This window comes from Labrus mixtus, chromosome 6 (assembly GCF_963584025.1).
Source record: "Labrus mixtus chromosome 6, fLabMix1.1, whole genome shotgun sequence".
Lineage (NCBI taxonomy): Eukaryota > Metazoa > Chordata > Actinopteri > Labriformes > Labridae > Labrus > Labrus mixtus.
The window spans coordinates 27,470,735-27,486,535 of NC_083617.1; the positions used below are offsets into that span (position 1 = coordinate 27,470,735).

Genomic DNA, 15,801 nt, shown 5'->3' on the forward strand with positions numbered 1-15,801 from the left:
TGTCTGATGTCTAAGTCGATATTTACTGGATTTTGCAAACAAAAGTTTCCCTCCTCTAGACTCCCCCTGCACATGTTCAACATGCTTTACACTAACCCACAAAGTTGTGATTTGAAAGATGGAAGAGTGACAACTGTAGCTATTACGGTTGATGAATTAGCTTGATTTTATTTTTTTAAATGCATACAAAAACATGTCCACATGTAACAAGGATTTGCTGATCTGTGGCAGATGAATGTCTTGTGGGATATATTCTGCATTCACAGGCAGTTTTCAATTTGACTTCCATCTCAAAGTTTCAGAGATGGAGTGTAGAGGAGAGTGGTGACTTGAGTTGCAGGTTCAGACAGAATTTACAGAATTTTTTTTCTTTCTCAGATGCTCCAGAGGGAGATGGGAAGGGCTCAGGCAGTGCTGCACCAATCAACGATGAACTGGACATCTTTGGACCAATGGTCTCAAATCCTCTCCCCTCGTCCAACAACACACAACAGGCTCAGGTAACACACACACACACACACACACGCACACATGCACACACAGTCAGTCTCAGGCTTTCATCATCAGCTTATCACCACAGGCAGACGGCAACTCATGGACGCTGAGGAGACTCCCATGATGCAACACACACACACACAAACATGGGCATTTTCACAAGCTTGCCATGTCCTCTATACGTGCAGACACACACTCTCTGAGGATCATATCAAAGCAAACTGTCACAGACTCTCTTTCATTGAATTAATTTGAGCCGTGTCCTTCAAAGAAAGAGAAGTGCTGCAGAGAAGAGAGCAGCTGGGAGTGGAAGAGATACAATAACAATAATATATTTATTTTTAGAAGACTGCAATAATGTTCTGTACTCAGTATGTCCAGTTCTGCTTCTAAGATCCAGAGATGAATTACAATAAACAACCGAAATGTGGAATATAAGAGAAGCAATAAAATGCATTTTAAACCTGATGCAGCTCACATGTACACACTGATGAAAAGTATTGAGAGATATTATTCTGACTGAGATGCACTCTTCTATATTAGATGTTTCTCACAGCTCTGCAAAATGACAATTTGGAAAATTAAAGACTGACAAAGACGAAGTCAGACAAGGAGAGTTCACGGGAGTTTTGAGAAAGGAAGTGAATAGGAGGGGAAAGGTGCAAATATGATGATGAGTGTGGATCACAGCTGTGAGTTTATCCATCAGGGCTGGGCTAATAAATCAATACGGCAAACAATTACAATTTTTGTTTTCACATTATTGAATTGACTTTTGTACCCCTCACATCTCCACACATGTAGAAATACATTAGAATATGTTAAACCCAGAGCGATAGCTATGGTGGTATTGTGAACTGCACCATTGGTCAATTGATTCACAATTGATTCTGTAACATCTGCATCCATACATGTATTTGCAAAGAGCACATCACGATATATATAGCCATATCGATTTTTTGAGCACAGCCCTAGTGTGAATCACAGCTGAGGTATTTATCTGTTTATTAGAAAGTGATATTAAAAACAATTACAACATTTGCCTTTAAATTATTATATTGCTACATTTAAAACAATTAGTTGTCTTTGTTCTATTTTCAGTTTAATATGTGGTTTCAAAGTTTTAAAATCTTCACATTCTGTCTGTTAGTGCATCAAATGAACCAATAAAACTGGTTTAAACACATAGGTGGCAACTGAGAATGGCAACTTCTCCGTAGCGTGCTGCATATGAAGCATATTTTTATCCTCCAGGTGGGCAGTTCAATAAGTGCAGTGGTTCTCAACTGGTGGGTCGGGACCCAAAAGTGGGTTGTAGAGCCGTTTTCATTGGGTCGCAAACATGTGCCTGGAAAAAATGTCTTGCAAAATATCTGCAATGAACTTTATTTTGTCACATTTTGTTTTGTCACCCAGCCCTAGTTTCACATGTGGAGAGAGGTACACTTGTCAGGAGTTAAATTAACAGTCACAGCTCTGTCTAATTATTATAAATTCCACCGTCGTCAAAACAAATCATTATTTTAGAGACAGGACAGTGGATATAGTCTGAAATCAGGGAGAGAGAGAGAGTGAGGAATGACATGCAGGAAAGGAGCAACAGGTCGGATTCAAACCCGGGCCGCCCGCTTGGAGGACCACAGCCTCCATACATGGGGCGCGCACACTAACCACGAATCACAGATATTTAACAAAAACAAAGTGACAGAAAGATGAAGACAGGTGTGTTTCCAATGAGAGTCTGCAGACACATTGAAAGGTATTGAGTTTGTAGGGAAAGAAAACAACAAATCTTCCTTGTTGGAAAATAGAGCAAAAATACTAAACAAAGAATGACGCGCTTGAAGATATTTATTTTTTTACTCTCACTTTTTTACCGACTGGTCTCCGAGGACTCAGTGAGGCTGGTTGAATTAAACATGTTTCAAGGAGCCGCGCTGAGTTTGAAATGCCGCTGTGGTCCCTCAAGCGTGGCCTTTTGACCTCTGCTAGGCTGGAAATAAGGGCAGACACAATCACACAGGAGCATATTCAAACTCTCTTTCTCAGACATAACAGCCTCAGAGGATTCATACATGCTAAAGAACACAAAGAACAAAAAAGGTGAAATAAAGTGTCTCTTACTCATAGAAACAATTCACACTGATCCATTTCTGGGTCCAAAATCCATTCGCTAACTGTGTGACCTTTTCCTGGGTTTAAAATTGGATATCTTACTCTGTTACAAACCCACACACACACACACACACACACACACACACACACACACACACACACACACACACACACACACACACACACACACACACACACACACACACACACACACACACACACACACACACATACATCACCAAGCCTCCTGGGACTAGACCAGGCAGTGGCTTGTTGGGGGACCGAGGCATGAAGAACAATTATGGGCTGCTGTAACTGTGAGCTTCCCCTCTGCCACTACCAGCCTCCCACTTACCCTCTAATCTCCCCTCCGTGCTCACCTCCTCAGTAACTCCATCTACTGCAGCTCAGAGTCTTAGCTCACACCCTCCGCTCATCTCCATGTGTCCATTAATCCTAAACTCTCCTCCTCTATCTTCTCTGTGAAGCTCTGGTTTCAGGTCCCAGCTGATGAAAGGTCAAACTACATGGTCAGTCTGTTTTTGGATTCATGCAGCATTCATGCATTTTGTAATAATCATCATCATCATTTCAAGTTTTTTCTATGGAGGTCCTGAAGGTCTCATGATTTGTATTTTCATTCCGTGCGCACAAGACCTCTGTTGAATTCCTTGCAGAATTGTACTGTATTAGACTCCACTCAAAAACCCTAAAACGTGTTGCTAGCTAAAAATCAGCTCGATCCCACAGCTCAAATATTTATTTTTGTGTTTTTCCTCTGTGTCTGCTACAAAGTGATTCTTTATTCTTTATCTGAATAAGCGTTGTTTTGGAGCCAAAAGTGAATATTTATTCAACCCAAAGAGAAAGAACAAAATGCTACACAGACGAGTTATTATTTTAATGATTTGAAATCACAAAGCAATGACCAACAACACAAAAATGTATATCCTTATGAGAGGGCGTCTGTACAGTAGTTTTAATATAATACACCAGAGTTTCTGTATCCTCACTGTCATGCTCTCCTCTCTTCCTCGACGCTTGTTCACCGTTTCTTTCTTCCCTGTGTTTATCCTCCATTATCCTCTCTATATCTCTTCCCTCTCCTCTGTCCTCCCATTTTCCTGTCTCTGTGCTGTCACTCACCTTTCATTCTGCACATAAACTACAGCTCCTGTTCTTCTCCTCCTCGTCCTTCATATGTCCTCTCCTTCCTTTCCTTTCATTCTATGCATCCTCCCCTTTACTGTCCTTCACTCCCTCACTCTTATATCTGTCCTTACAACAACAATGTTCCTGCAGCAGACACACGCAAACTTTTCTGAGCATAATTGTTCTGTGAATTAATGCTCAAATGTGTACAAATTTAAATACAGACAAGGCTGTGCTGTCTCACAGAGCATTATTATTTAATTATGCACAGATAAAATGCAAAGAAAATGATGAAATGTACGGGCTTTTCTTAATCAAGTGGACTAGCTTAATGCATAGAAAGAGAAAATACAGAAGATGCAGAGAGTCTATACCTGATTAAAAAAATGTAGATTAATTCCCAGCATTAAAAAAAAACATGACTGTTCCTATGTGCATTATAAATTGATCTTTTAGGCAAATTAGGTTTTATGGCTAAAGCTTGATGAAAAAATGGGATGAAAGCTCTGCAGGTTAGTTTGTCTTTTGAATTCTTTCACAGGTTTCTAACAGCAGAGTGTTTCTAACTAAGTCCTGTCACAAATCTTAAACGATTTTGGAAATGTCAGAGAGCCCACACATGATGACAAATAATGACAGATTTAACAGTTCAGGTCTTACAGTGTGTGGTGTGCAACTAGACAACCAACTCAGCACAACACACACTCATGGGAGTTCTAGGCAGGGGCCAACAGGGGCCAGTGCCCCTGTAACACTGAGCTTGCCCCCCCCCCTGTGGCCACCCCTCCAAAAGGAAGAGCCCCCCTCTTAACACATACACAGTATTTGACTCACAATCTAGTATTAAATGTTGTTACTGAAACAAACATAAATCATGGTATTTAATGATGTGTGCTATTACTTGGCATCATATTTATATATTTTTTTTGTATATTTTTGACCTGGGTTTAATGTTCCCCTCTGACAAAACAGCTGGCCCCCTCAGTAAAAGTGATCTAGAACCGCCACTGCACACACTAACCAATTCATTCATCAACAACCAGAGTCTCCACTCTCTAAACGTGATATCTCTGAGTGACGAACATGATGGTCAAGCTAAATGTGGCGAGCTAGCTGGTACATGCTTGGCAGTCCGGTGTTCTCCCCACGCAACAAGATTTCTGATCTAAAATTTTGAACAAGTTTAAAATTTACGATTACAAATCGGTTCGGCCTAAAATCTCTCTTAACACACTTCACAGCACAGGAGAATCTGGCCTTCGCTCACTTTGGTCAGAAGGGGGGAATGGGGCCAAAAATCGCCCTGATTATCTTGTAGTGTGTACCCCGCTTAAGAGAACTGATTGGAACGTCCAACTTTCTACACGCTGCATAATGCACGCTTTCCTATAACCCATAATACAGACGCTCAAAGGGATCGCTTCATTGTAGCTGTTGGATACCACATACTGTTCGTAGGTTGCTTGTCGCAGCTCTGTCTGCACAGTAGGCGGTATCAATGAATGTCAAATAGAACATTTTGTTTCTACCAGAGTTCTTACTTCAGGAGTTAACTGCATCTCTCAGTCAAGACATTCACTATGTAATCTCAGTAGGATTACACCATTCAGACCCATAGATTTATCTTGTGTTTCTTTCACACTCACCAGCAGTGTCTTCGACTTTGTCTGAGCTGCGTCCAATGAAACATGGAATTACTTTTACTGACATTTCCAGCAGCATTTCCAGGAAATACAGTTACCTCACAGTATGTGGGCTATGATTGCCTCTGTTTGGAGAGAAGGTTAGCCTGCAGTTACTTCCTTGTGTTTTTGCAAGGAGAAGAGCGGGGGGGGGGGGGGGACAAAGTATTAAGATGACCTTTTAATGGAGGGTGACAATCAGGCCAAACTTTGGAAGTTGCTCTTACCTTAGTTTATTGAATAGAGTTTATTTGTCATGTGCATATTGTGTTTGGTGTCTGTTTATAGATACCCTTCAGCATGTATTGTAAAGTCTGTCATATTCCTTTTTAACACTTGGTTCCTTCTGTTTGAAGGCTGTGTGCCTTTCTAATGGGTCTGTCCTCATGGTACCCTTATACATCTGCTCTTCTCCTTGCAGAAATGTGGTTAGATCTCTTTCAAGGGGCCTTTAAGCATCTGTTTTATTCCTGTGTAACACACGGTTGATGTTAAACAGTCTTTTTCATTATGTTCAGGCAGATAAACGTGGACACTGGATTGAAACCCTGGTCGCCAGGCGTTAAATCCTACATTGTGTGACCCTGCCCTTGATAACCCCCCTGAAAGCAAACATTTCAAGAAAAAAATCAAGTAGGCTGCCCCTGATATCTTCCTGACTTGCTTCTTCACACCCATGCATCTCACAGCGGGAGGAAGAAGGGGTGGGCCATGAGGAGACATGAGGAAAAAAAGAACAACAGAAGTGGGAGCTGTCAGAGCTGGCAGTTGGTGTTTGAGGCTATGACAATAATTTGTGTCTTTATATCCAAGTATATCAGTACTATGTGTAGCTTGGCATACTGGTGTTATATAAAAAAAATAGCAGAAAATAATATACTGTTGAATACATAATGAAGAAGTTTCATCAAGTACACGGAGATCCCATTCAGTCTTTGGTCACACACTGATTGCAGGATACAAACGTATCGCAGTAATATTCCTGAATATTTCCTGCTGCGTCTGACATGCAGAAACTTCCAAGTAAAATCAACGTGCAAAATTTGTCTGATTGTGTTCACACATGCAGCTCACGCCGACAATTTCAGAAGTTTTTGTGCATGTTTGACGGCAACCTAATATTACCCAGATGGGTTTACATGGCAGTGGATTGAAGCCTGGAGCTTCTCATGTACCATTTAAAGGCTCCTTGTTTGTTTCTATGAGCAGCCAAGTAATCCTCACCAAGATTATGTATCTGCCAATTTAGGAGTAAGACCTGCTGAACTTTCATAAGCTCAATGATTGCATCTTCTTATCCCATTATAACCCCACAAAATATACTAACAGCTTCACTGCTACCAAGAGAAAACTCAGTGAACTTGTAGTTCCATTTTCAGATAACTTTCCTCACCTGTACGTGAAAGTCGTCCACTTGAAAGGGCTGTTTTGATAGTCAAAACACATCTACCTAACCTTACACACACACACACATACACACATACAGAGGGCTGAATTAGGGATTCAGCTGGCGGATATTGCTTTACAGCTGTGATTAGCTGGGTGCGGGAAGAAAGAGGAAGCTGGCAGCCTGCTGATTCGTGCAGCTATTAACCAGCATCAGGGAGAGCTCTCCTATCTGCAAATACGTCAATTATAAAAATACGATTACTGCCTTGTAGGAGGGGGAGGATTTGTGTTATCCCCAGCTTTTCCTCGTTTCTCTCCCTCCCTTTCACACAGACTTTCTCTCCCTCGTCTTGTCCTCCTGCTTTTCTTTCACTTCCCACCCTGCAGAAAATGTTCTTATTAAACAGGTTTTCCGAAAATGAACCTGGAGTGATCAGATAGGATGGAGGGGATGAAGAAGAGAGATGGAGTAAAATATGAGAGGAAGAACAAGTTAGATGAAAACATATTTTAGGGAATGGATGGAACGAGGGAACGTTCAAATGATTTTTGGAAAACTGAGGGACACCGAGGAGTTGGAGACCTAAGCAATGGTGCAGACACATCAGAATCACCGTTGTCAAGCTCCACCACCAATCCTATTTATGTGCTTTTTTACCCTCAAGCTGCTGGATTCACAAAGATGACTGGTTTGTGAGTAGAGGACCGGATTACCTTAGTTTAGTTATTATTTGATCAATTCTGCCCATGCAGCATGCAGTCATCGTGTGCAAGGTGTATCTCCATCCTTATTGGATGTGTGTTTAAATGAGGATTGTGCACACTATAGAGGGAGAAAAGTTAACTGGATTTCCTCAGGTCACATCATTAGAAAATGTCAGTTTTTGTCAGAAATCCCCACACAGACACATTCCCCACCCCCCACCCCCAAATAAGGGAGGTATTAGAACATGCAATAAATATAAGCTAAAATAATGAAGCAGTCAGAAATCACTTCAGCCTGCAACGCATCTTTTCTCTGATATGTCGAGAAACTTAAGTGGGTGTTTTGCTGCATTTACCACAGCATCAACACCAAATCAACACCTTCTTCACCTCCATCTGCTCCTCTCTGCTTCTCTCCCTCTGTTGGCTCTCTGCAGTGTCGTCTGTACCTTGTGTATATTTTCTAAATCTTTGTCTTCTGCTTTGCTTTTCCTTTGCCAGGGACATGTCAATTTCCTCTATTATTCACATTTAAATATGTGCTTAAGACTATTTCACTGTAGTTTTATGAACAACAGCTGAAGGTTTTTTTAGCGCTTCAGCAGATGAAAAATGTTCTCAAATCAAGAGCGTTGCACATTCACGTAGAAAACCCACAGGTGAAGTGTTCTCCTTCTCCTTCACCCACATTGCAGTCCGAGGATAAGTCCAGGAGCTGACTTGCAGAGGTTGCAGAATTAGGCTGCAGTACTTGCAGATGTTCTCCGTATCACTGGACTTGCAGCTCGTTTTTGTGTCCTTGAAGAACAAACAAAAAGTTTGGTGAAAAATGGTATCCCAAAATATGAGTGCAGAGAATGTTGTGACTGAAGGCACATGAAAGAGCGTTTTGGCCACAGTGCAGGTAAAGCTCATTCAGAAGAACAGGTGCACAATTACAGAGGCAGAGCCATCAACGCACCATAGCTACGGGCTTGAGTCCCACCTGCAGCCCCACTGTCTCCTTTCTCTTTTTAAGATCCGAAAATAAGGGCTTTGGCTGTCAAGGCACAGCCTGCTTGCATGCAATGCATCCTGGTGCATGTAGGCACTGCTGGCACGCCTTGGCTGGTTGGAAAACTTGACTTTCTTTGTAAGTATTTACTACATCAATTAACTTCATTTACCATCAACAATGATTGATAATCCTAATCAAAGTAGTTCAAGTTCCCTTTAATTGAAAGCACAAACCTATGTTCAAGCGTTTGCATTAAGCGAATGATGAGGAGAGAGAAGGGGGAAATGGATTAGATTGAGTTGAAGAGGGATGAAAGAAGAGGACAGAGGGGGCAGGACAAGAGGAAGGAAGTGTTTTAGGCTGAGGAATGAATCTGGGGTGAGAAAAATAGTAGCTGGATCAGAAGAGGGATGAGGTAATGATCTGATCAGAGTCTGATCCTTCCTCCCATTTGTTTTTCTTCTTTTCTTTCCTCCATCCTGTTCCTTACTCTGCGTCTCTCTCCTGAATTTAGATTTCCGTGGCGAGCTTTGCTTTTGTTTTCCGTAAATGAGCACAAATCCTTCAGCACACATACACACAGACACACACATAAACACAGAGCCCAGGGTGGTTTTAAAGCCACAGATGGTCTATCAGGGGGGGGGGGGAGTGTATGAGCATTTCAAGCAGTGATGGAAAACTGTAGGGAGAGATAGTCTACTTTGTGTGTGTGTGTGTGTGTGTGTGTGTGTGGGGGTGTTTGGCTGTAGACGTCTATGAATAGCGACAGTGAGGAAAAGGCTGTCCGAGTGGCAATTCAGATCTCTAGCTTCTCCCATCAACACCAACATTGGCTGTAAAGAAGAATGGAGCCTTGTTGAAGAGGCTTTCTATTACACAATGTGCTGCTAGGAGCCCAGCAACACACCACACACTATGCGGACGAAGTGTGTGTGTGTGTGTGTATGTTGTGTGTGTGAGACTGAGAGAGACAAAGTAGAGCATAGATGCACATGTGACATGCTTGGCTTGGTTTTTTTTTTTCGCTCTTGGACAGATCTATGGCTGCATTTGACTTTATTCGCCACCTGTTTGGCTTTTAGCAGGATGTCTAGTATTTGCTATTCTTCCAGTGACAGTGGAGCTAACACTCCTCGAGTGTCTGGCAGTCACAGATGGCGAGAGATCTGAAAGGCCGGTGGAAAACGTTTAGTGTTAAACTTTTTAATTTGGGCTTAAAGAGGCTTCAATTTCAAAAAACACGCGCACACCGGTTTGAGGTCTCATTTGCTTCACAGCATAATGAGAACACACACACTCACAGTTTTGTATGGATGCTTTGAAAGACTTGTTGAAAAACAGCCGGCTTCTGACTCTGATTACATTTTTATTTAGCACATGTTGTGCTGAGATAGTAGCGTAGGTCAAAGGTCGCACTGTAATTTGTACAATTTGATGTGTTGTTTAGCAACACACTGAAATAAGATCCTGTCTTGGGAGGCTATCAGAGAATGAAAACAACTTGTTCTGGACAAATGCCTGCTAGATGAATTATATTCTGAATCAATAGTGTACTGGTTGTCTCTGGGAAGACTCAGTCGCAGTTGGCTGTTCCCTCACACTGTTTCTACTGACCCATTGAAAAGCAATCAATATTATATTGAAATAGCACATGCATATGTATATATATATATATATATATATGAGTCAGACTCCAAAACAGCTCCTAAGGGAAAGCTTGTGTATCTGTGCTAAAAAAAAGATGTCATATATTAAGGTTAGATATCATATCAGGGTTAGAACCCTTAAAGAATCGATCCATCCATTATCTATATTGCTCCAGAAAGGTTGCAGGGAGCTGGAGCCAATCCGAGCTGTCATTGGGCGAGAGGTGGTGTACACCCTGGACTGGTGGCCAGTCAATCATTGAGCTGACCTATAGAGACAGGCAATCAGCCACACTCACACCTTTACGGGGAATTTAGAGTCGCCAATTGACCTAACGAGCATGTCTTTGGGCTGTTGGAGGAAGCGGGAGTACCCAGAGAACCCAATCATGCACAGGGAGAACATGCAAACTCCACTCAGAGAGGCTCTGTATGGCGGGGATCCAAATCAGGGACCTTCTCGCTGTGAAGCAACAGCGCTGACCACTGCACCACCGTGCAGCCTATGACAGTGAGATGCAAAAGAAAACAGGTAAAAGTCACTTCATCTGTGAGTTTGATGTAAATCCTCTGTGGGATTTTCCCCCATCAGCTCGCACTAAAAAGTCCACACGTCTACAAATGTGAAGTGGAAAGTTTTTGGCCATATCTCAGTTCACAGTTAATTAAACTCAGCCCACCTCCAAGCTCTTTTCTTTGGATAAAACCCCACATGTTGCTCCCTTCTTTAATCATTTTCGGTTGATGTTCTTATCACAGAAGTTCAGAGCCGGTTCACTCTTTCTGAGTCACGTTGTCCGTTCTGCAAATATGTCCTGAAGACGAGGCTGAATGTCTGGTGATTACTGCCGTGTTGGGGGGATTTGAAGTCTGTTAAATGTGTTTTTCAACTTTGCGAATAAGCTTTTCGGCAAATAGGCTTATCTTCCTGATTGACTCTTGTTATATAGCACTTTGACATCACACGGATCAGGTGAGGACACTTTGCTGCCTCTTCTCATACTTCTGTTCCTCCACCCCACCCTATTCAGGAGCAGGTATCATGCTAATGTGCTGCCGCTATTAATAGAATCCTGCCTCCGTCAACACCTGATTCACCTTAACTGGCTACACTTGAGAGAAAAATGGACCCTGTGTGTGTGTGCGTGCGTGCGTGCGTGCGTGTGTGTGTGTGTGTGTGTGTGTGTGTGTGTGTGGGCATGATAAGCTATCCATCTTTTCTCTTCCTCCCTCTGCCTCCTTTCCTCTCAACTTGCCCTCCCTTTTCCTTTCTTTTTCTTCCCTCTCTCCTCTCTCTGCATTTTTCTGTTTCCCCCTTCAGTCACTCTTCTCTTATTTGTCTCTCCAGGCCACCTCCCTCATTTCTCCATCCCTCTTTCTCTCTCTTATAGTAACCTATCCTTGACTTTTTCCCTTTTATTCTCCACCCTTCCCTCCTCCTCTTATCCTCCTCTTCCATCCGTCCTCTATCTTCTTTTTTTCTCTCTGCCATCCATCCTTCCCTCCTGCAGTTAAAGGAAGTCAGCAGGGAGACACAGAGGGGAGAAGCACTGCCTGCTAAGCATTTGAGCACAACAGACACACCAACATTTTGTGTGTGTGGGTGTGTAAAGGTGTGAATGTGTGCGTGTGTGTGTTTGTGCATTTGAGTTTAAAGTTTGTGTGCAACAAACTAGAAGGTTTAATGTGTGTGTGACGGGCTGTGGTGTACTAGTGACATTGAAATCAGAATGTGTGTGTGTGTGTGCGTGTGTATGTGTGCGTTTTTATCATGCTGTCTCTTCTTATCTTATTCATGAACTCCAGCTGACTATCGCCTACCCATCTCTTCCTCTCCCTCTCTCCATTCTCTCCCCTCACATTTACACACACACATACAAACACACACCTGTACAAAGCTCTCAAGCAGGTGTTACTTTTTTGGCAGCTTCATCCATTAGAAATAATGGGTGTGTGCCCGAAAGGTTTTTAAAAACATGGATTGGTGCACGTGGGCAGACAGCTGTGTGTGTGTGTGTGTGTGTGTGTGTGTGTGTGTGTGTGTGTGTGTGTGTGTGTGTGTGTGTGTGTGTGTGTGTGTGTGTGTGTGTGTGTGTGTGTGTGTGTGTGTGTGTGTGTGTGTGTGTGTGTGTGTGTGTGTGTGTGTGTGTGTGTGTGTGTGTGTGTGTGTGTGTCCCTGTTCTTGTCTGAAACGGTTCATGTCTACCTCTCTCTGCATCGGCCTAATTAATGTCATCTGTCTCACTTACACTGACTATGTTTTCCCCCGTTGTCTACTTTTGTCTCTTCCTTTTATTCAGCTCCTGCTCTCTCTCTTTTCTTTTATCTGCCCCTTGACTCTGTTTTTCTGCCTTCCCATCCTGACGTATGCAGTGTGTATGACTTTTTTGTTTTTTTGACACGAGTATGAACTTAAGGTAGATACACTGTATGAATAATGGACGTCACCGTTGTGATGTCCCCCATTGTTTCCTGTCAGTAAATATGAAGCCTCTTTTACATTTGGCCGCCGGAACCAGAAGTGACCATATTTGGAGAGAAGGGGAGGGTGTTGCTGGAGGGGAGTGAAGTTATCAAAGATATATAGTCAACACCTATTGCTGATTCATTAGCTGGTGAATGAACTAGTTTACCCACAGGTTGAGCGTCTTTATTAGGCAGCGACTGGCCAGAGCTGTTTACTTAAAGTCCCCCTAAAAACGAGACTTTGAGAGTATCCTGTTGTGACATATTTTTTATGATATAATCAATCACAAGATACAGTAGAGTGCTGAATACCGCTGAGTGAGTCATCCAACATTTGAAATGTTTTACAGGATGAGAAAATATGGTTATTATGATGCTTCAATGCTTTATCTAAATATTATTTGGCAGATGAATGAACATTTAACACAGGAACGCTGGATTAAAACCCGGGAAAATGTATTTTTTAATTTCATGGGCACTTTAAAAAGACTTAATAACCTGCATGGCCTACATGTTAACTTCAGTGAATGAAGTAGCTGTGCCGGATCCACACATCCCACTCTGACATCGCTCCACTAATGCATGTCCACAGGTCCGGTTTGTTCATGTGTGTATTTCCTATGTGTGTGAGGAGCATGTCTCTAAATAACTGAGTGTAAAACCAGAATTTCCCTCAGAGATTAATAAAATATGTAAAATTGAAAAAAAAAAAAAAACTCAAGGTTACCACACCCCATAAATGTAAATTTAATGAATTACACAAAGTTACACCAAAAAAATCACCCTGTCATAAATAGAAAAATCAGCTATAGAGAGCGAAACAGTTTTTTGTACCAGTCTGTGAACGTGTTTATTTCTGCTGTCAAATTGAGCATTTTGTCAGGGGAATTACTTGATTTTTTTGGGGGGCTTTTGGAGGCAGCCTCAGCTGGACACTTGAGGAACTGCAGTTTGTTTCACTCCTGGATTGGCATCATTTTTCAACACTGGAGGTTTTTATAAAAGCAAAACTTGAAACTTGAAAAAAAATTAAAATATTTCAAACACATTGTGAAACCTTTGAGGGAAAATGTTGCACTTTTTATTTTTTTAAACCCTGCTGCCTTTTAACAGTCAAAAGTTTCCCTCACTGCAAATATTTTCTGTGGTAACAAATGTCAACAAAAACACGACTGGTAGGCATGTTTTAAATTCCCTCCTCTGACACAGACCAGGTGGCAACAGATTGAGACTTAAAACAAATACAAATCTATATTGAAATAATGAATCTAATTCCTTATGGTTTTGTTTGCTTTTGTAGGTTATAATGCTATAATGCATCAATTATACGTTCAACCTGTTTTATTGGTTTGGAAGAAGGTGATATCCAACTACCAAATAATAAATATACTTGCATTAAGCACAGATTGTTTTGGTATCAGTAAAAGAAGACGTATCCAGCCCTATAGTACTGTTATATCTAACTGTGCTCTGTGTTTTCTATGCATGTGTAAAGTGAAAGGAGAAAGTACAGTTCACGTCATCAGTAAAAAAAGAAAAAAAAAAAAGTTTGGCTGAAAGCACCATGACGTTTTCTCTTCCTCTACCTTCTCTCGCCCATCACAGTCTGGTTCCAGTACAGCACCTCCACAGGCGGACCCCTCCACCTCCTCCTCCTCCTCCTCCTCTACCTCCACTGCTACAACCACAAAGGCGGAGCAGAAGAAGCTTTTATCTAAAGACTCCATCCTGTCTCTGTACGCCAGCAGCTCAGTGGGCAGTCAGCCGCAGAGCCAGCAACAGCCTGCTCCTGGACAAGGTATCACACACACACACACACACACACACACACACACACACACACACACACTAATGTTACCCCTTTGTCCCCATATTGAGTCAGTTACGCTTGGTTGTCTCGTCCAGCAGCGGTTTGCAGTTAACATCTTACCTATTTAACCGTTTGCCTGATGGCTCATTAGTCATGCTTGAAGTTCCTGAAGGGCAAACTAAAAGTACAGTTATTATGAGCTGTGAGAAGGGTTGTAATGTTTGTCCCCAATTATCGACCCATTTCAAAGTATTTAATCTCAAATCTCACTCGTAATCTAGCTGAACCCCCCTGTGCATTTGAAATGTACCTCCGCTACTTTCTCTCTGTTTTCTTTTGGTCAAAAATATGAATGGAGATCTGAAGGTTTTTTAAAGCTTCAGCACTTTTAAATACTATTGATCATTAAAATAAAGGAGATTCAATTGTTGCAAAGCGTCGCATCAAAAAGTATGAGGTTATTAAAAAATGTTTGATGACCTTAGTTACTGAGGGATCGGCTGATTCGTTTGTATAATGTTTTTTGTTGTCGATTGGGTACATTTTCTTCAAATTTAACGATCCTGGACATTGCACTGTATTTCAAACACAGATGGATAAACAAAGTTTATTTAATTGAAGAATTATATCGTCATATTCCTGCAATCATGCTCAATGCCCAGTCATGACCCCTTAGTTTAACCTTTTGAGCCCTTTGCAAGTCCTGTTTTTTTTGTTGTATTTTGATGTAGAAATAGACGTTGTGTATTGCAGCTATAACTGCTTTGTTCCAAGTAAATGATTGTTAGTTTTTTAGATGTGGGTCCACAGCAGCACAAGTTATCTTAACCTGCCCCCCTCCCCATTACCCCGCTGGCCTGCACTCACACTGCTCCAGGACTAACCGGGCCTGAGCATGGTTACCTCTTGTACATAATGTCGTAATACAACACATGCATGGCTTTACGTGATCATGAAGCGTGCTGAGTTTACATGACAGGCCGACTTGAAAAAAATATATACAAATAAAATAAATGGTAAATGGACTTGAGCTTATATAGTGCTTTTCTAGTCTTCTGACTACTCAAAGCTCTTTTACACTGCAGGTCACACCTACACATTCACACACTGATGGTAGTGATCGCTATGTAGCATCATCCATCAGAAGTAACTAATCCCATTCATACACCACCACTGAAGCAGCGGGAGCAATTAAGTGTCTTAAGCCACCCTGGGACATGCAGCTGAGTCTCCACCCGCACATCAGAGAACAACACATAGACCATGACCGCTACTTTACTGACTTTGTGGCTCATTATGAGTCATTTTAGTCAGATACAGACAGAACACTCCAGGTTTTCT

General features: G+C 41.8%; 1 protein-coding gene across 8 annotated transcripts in view; it reads left to right on the forward strand.

Annotated features, from left to right (window-relative positions):
• LOC132975902 (stromal membrane-associated protein 1-like) overlaps positions 1-15,801 on the forward strand; it is a 97,639-nt gene that overhangs the window by 73,005 nt on the left and 8,833 nt on the right. For all 8 annotated transcript variants that reach the window (XM_061040773.1, XM_061040768.1, XM_061040766.1 and 5 more), the window contains 2 exons: positions 379-500; positions 14,256-14,448. In XM_061040773.1, coding sequence (XP_060896756.1) covers positions 379-500; positions 14,256-14,448 — 315 coding nt within the window. The remainder of the gene's footprint in view (positions 1-378; positions 501-14,255; positions 14,449-15,801) is intronic.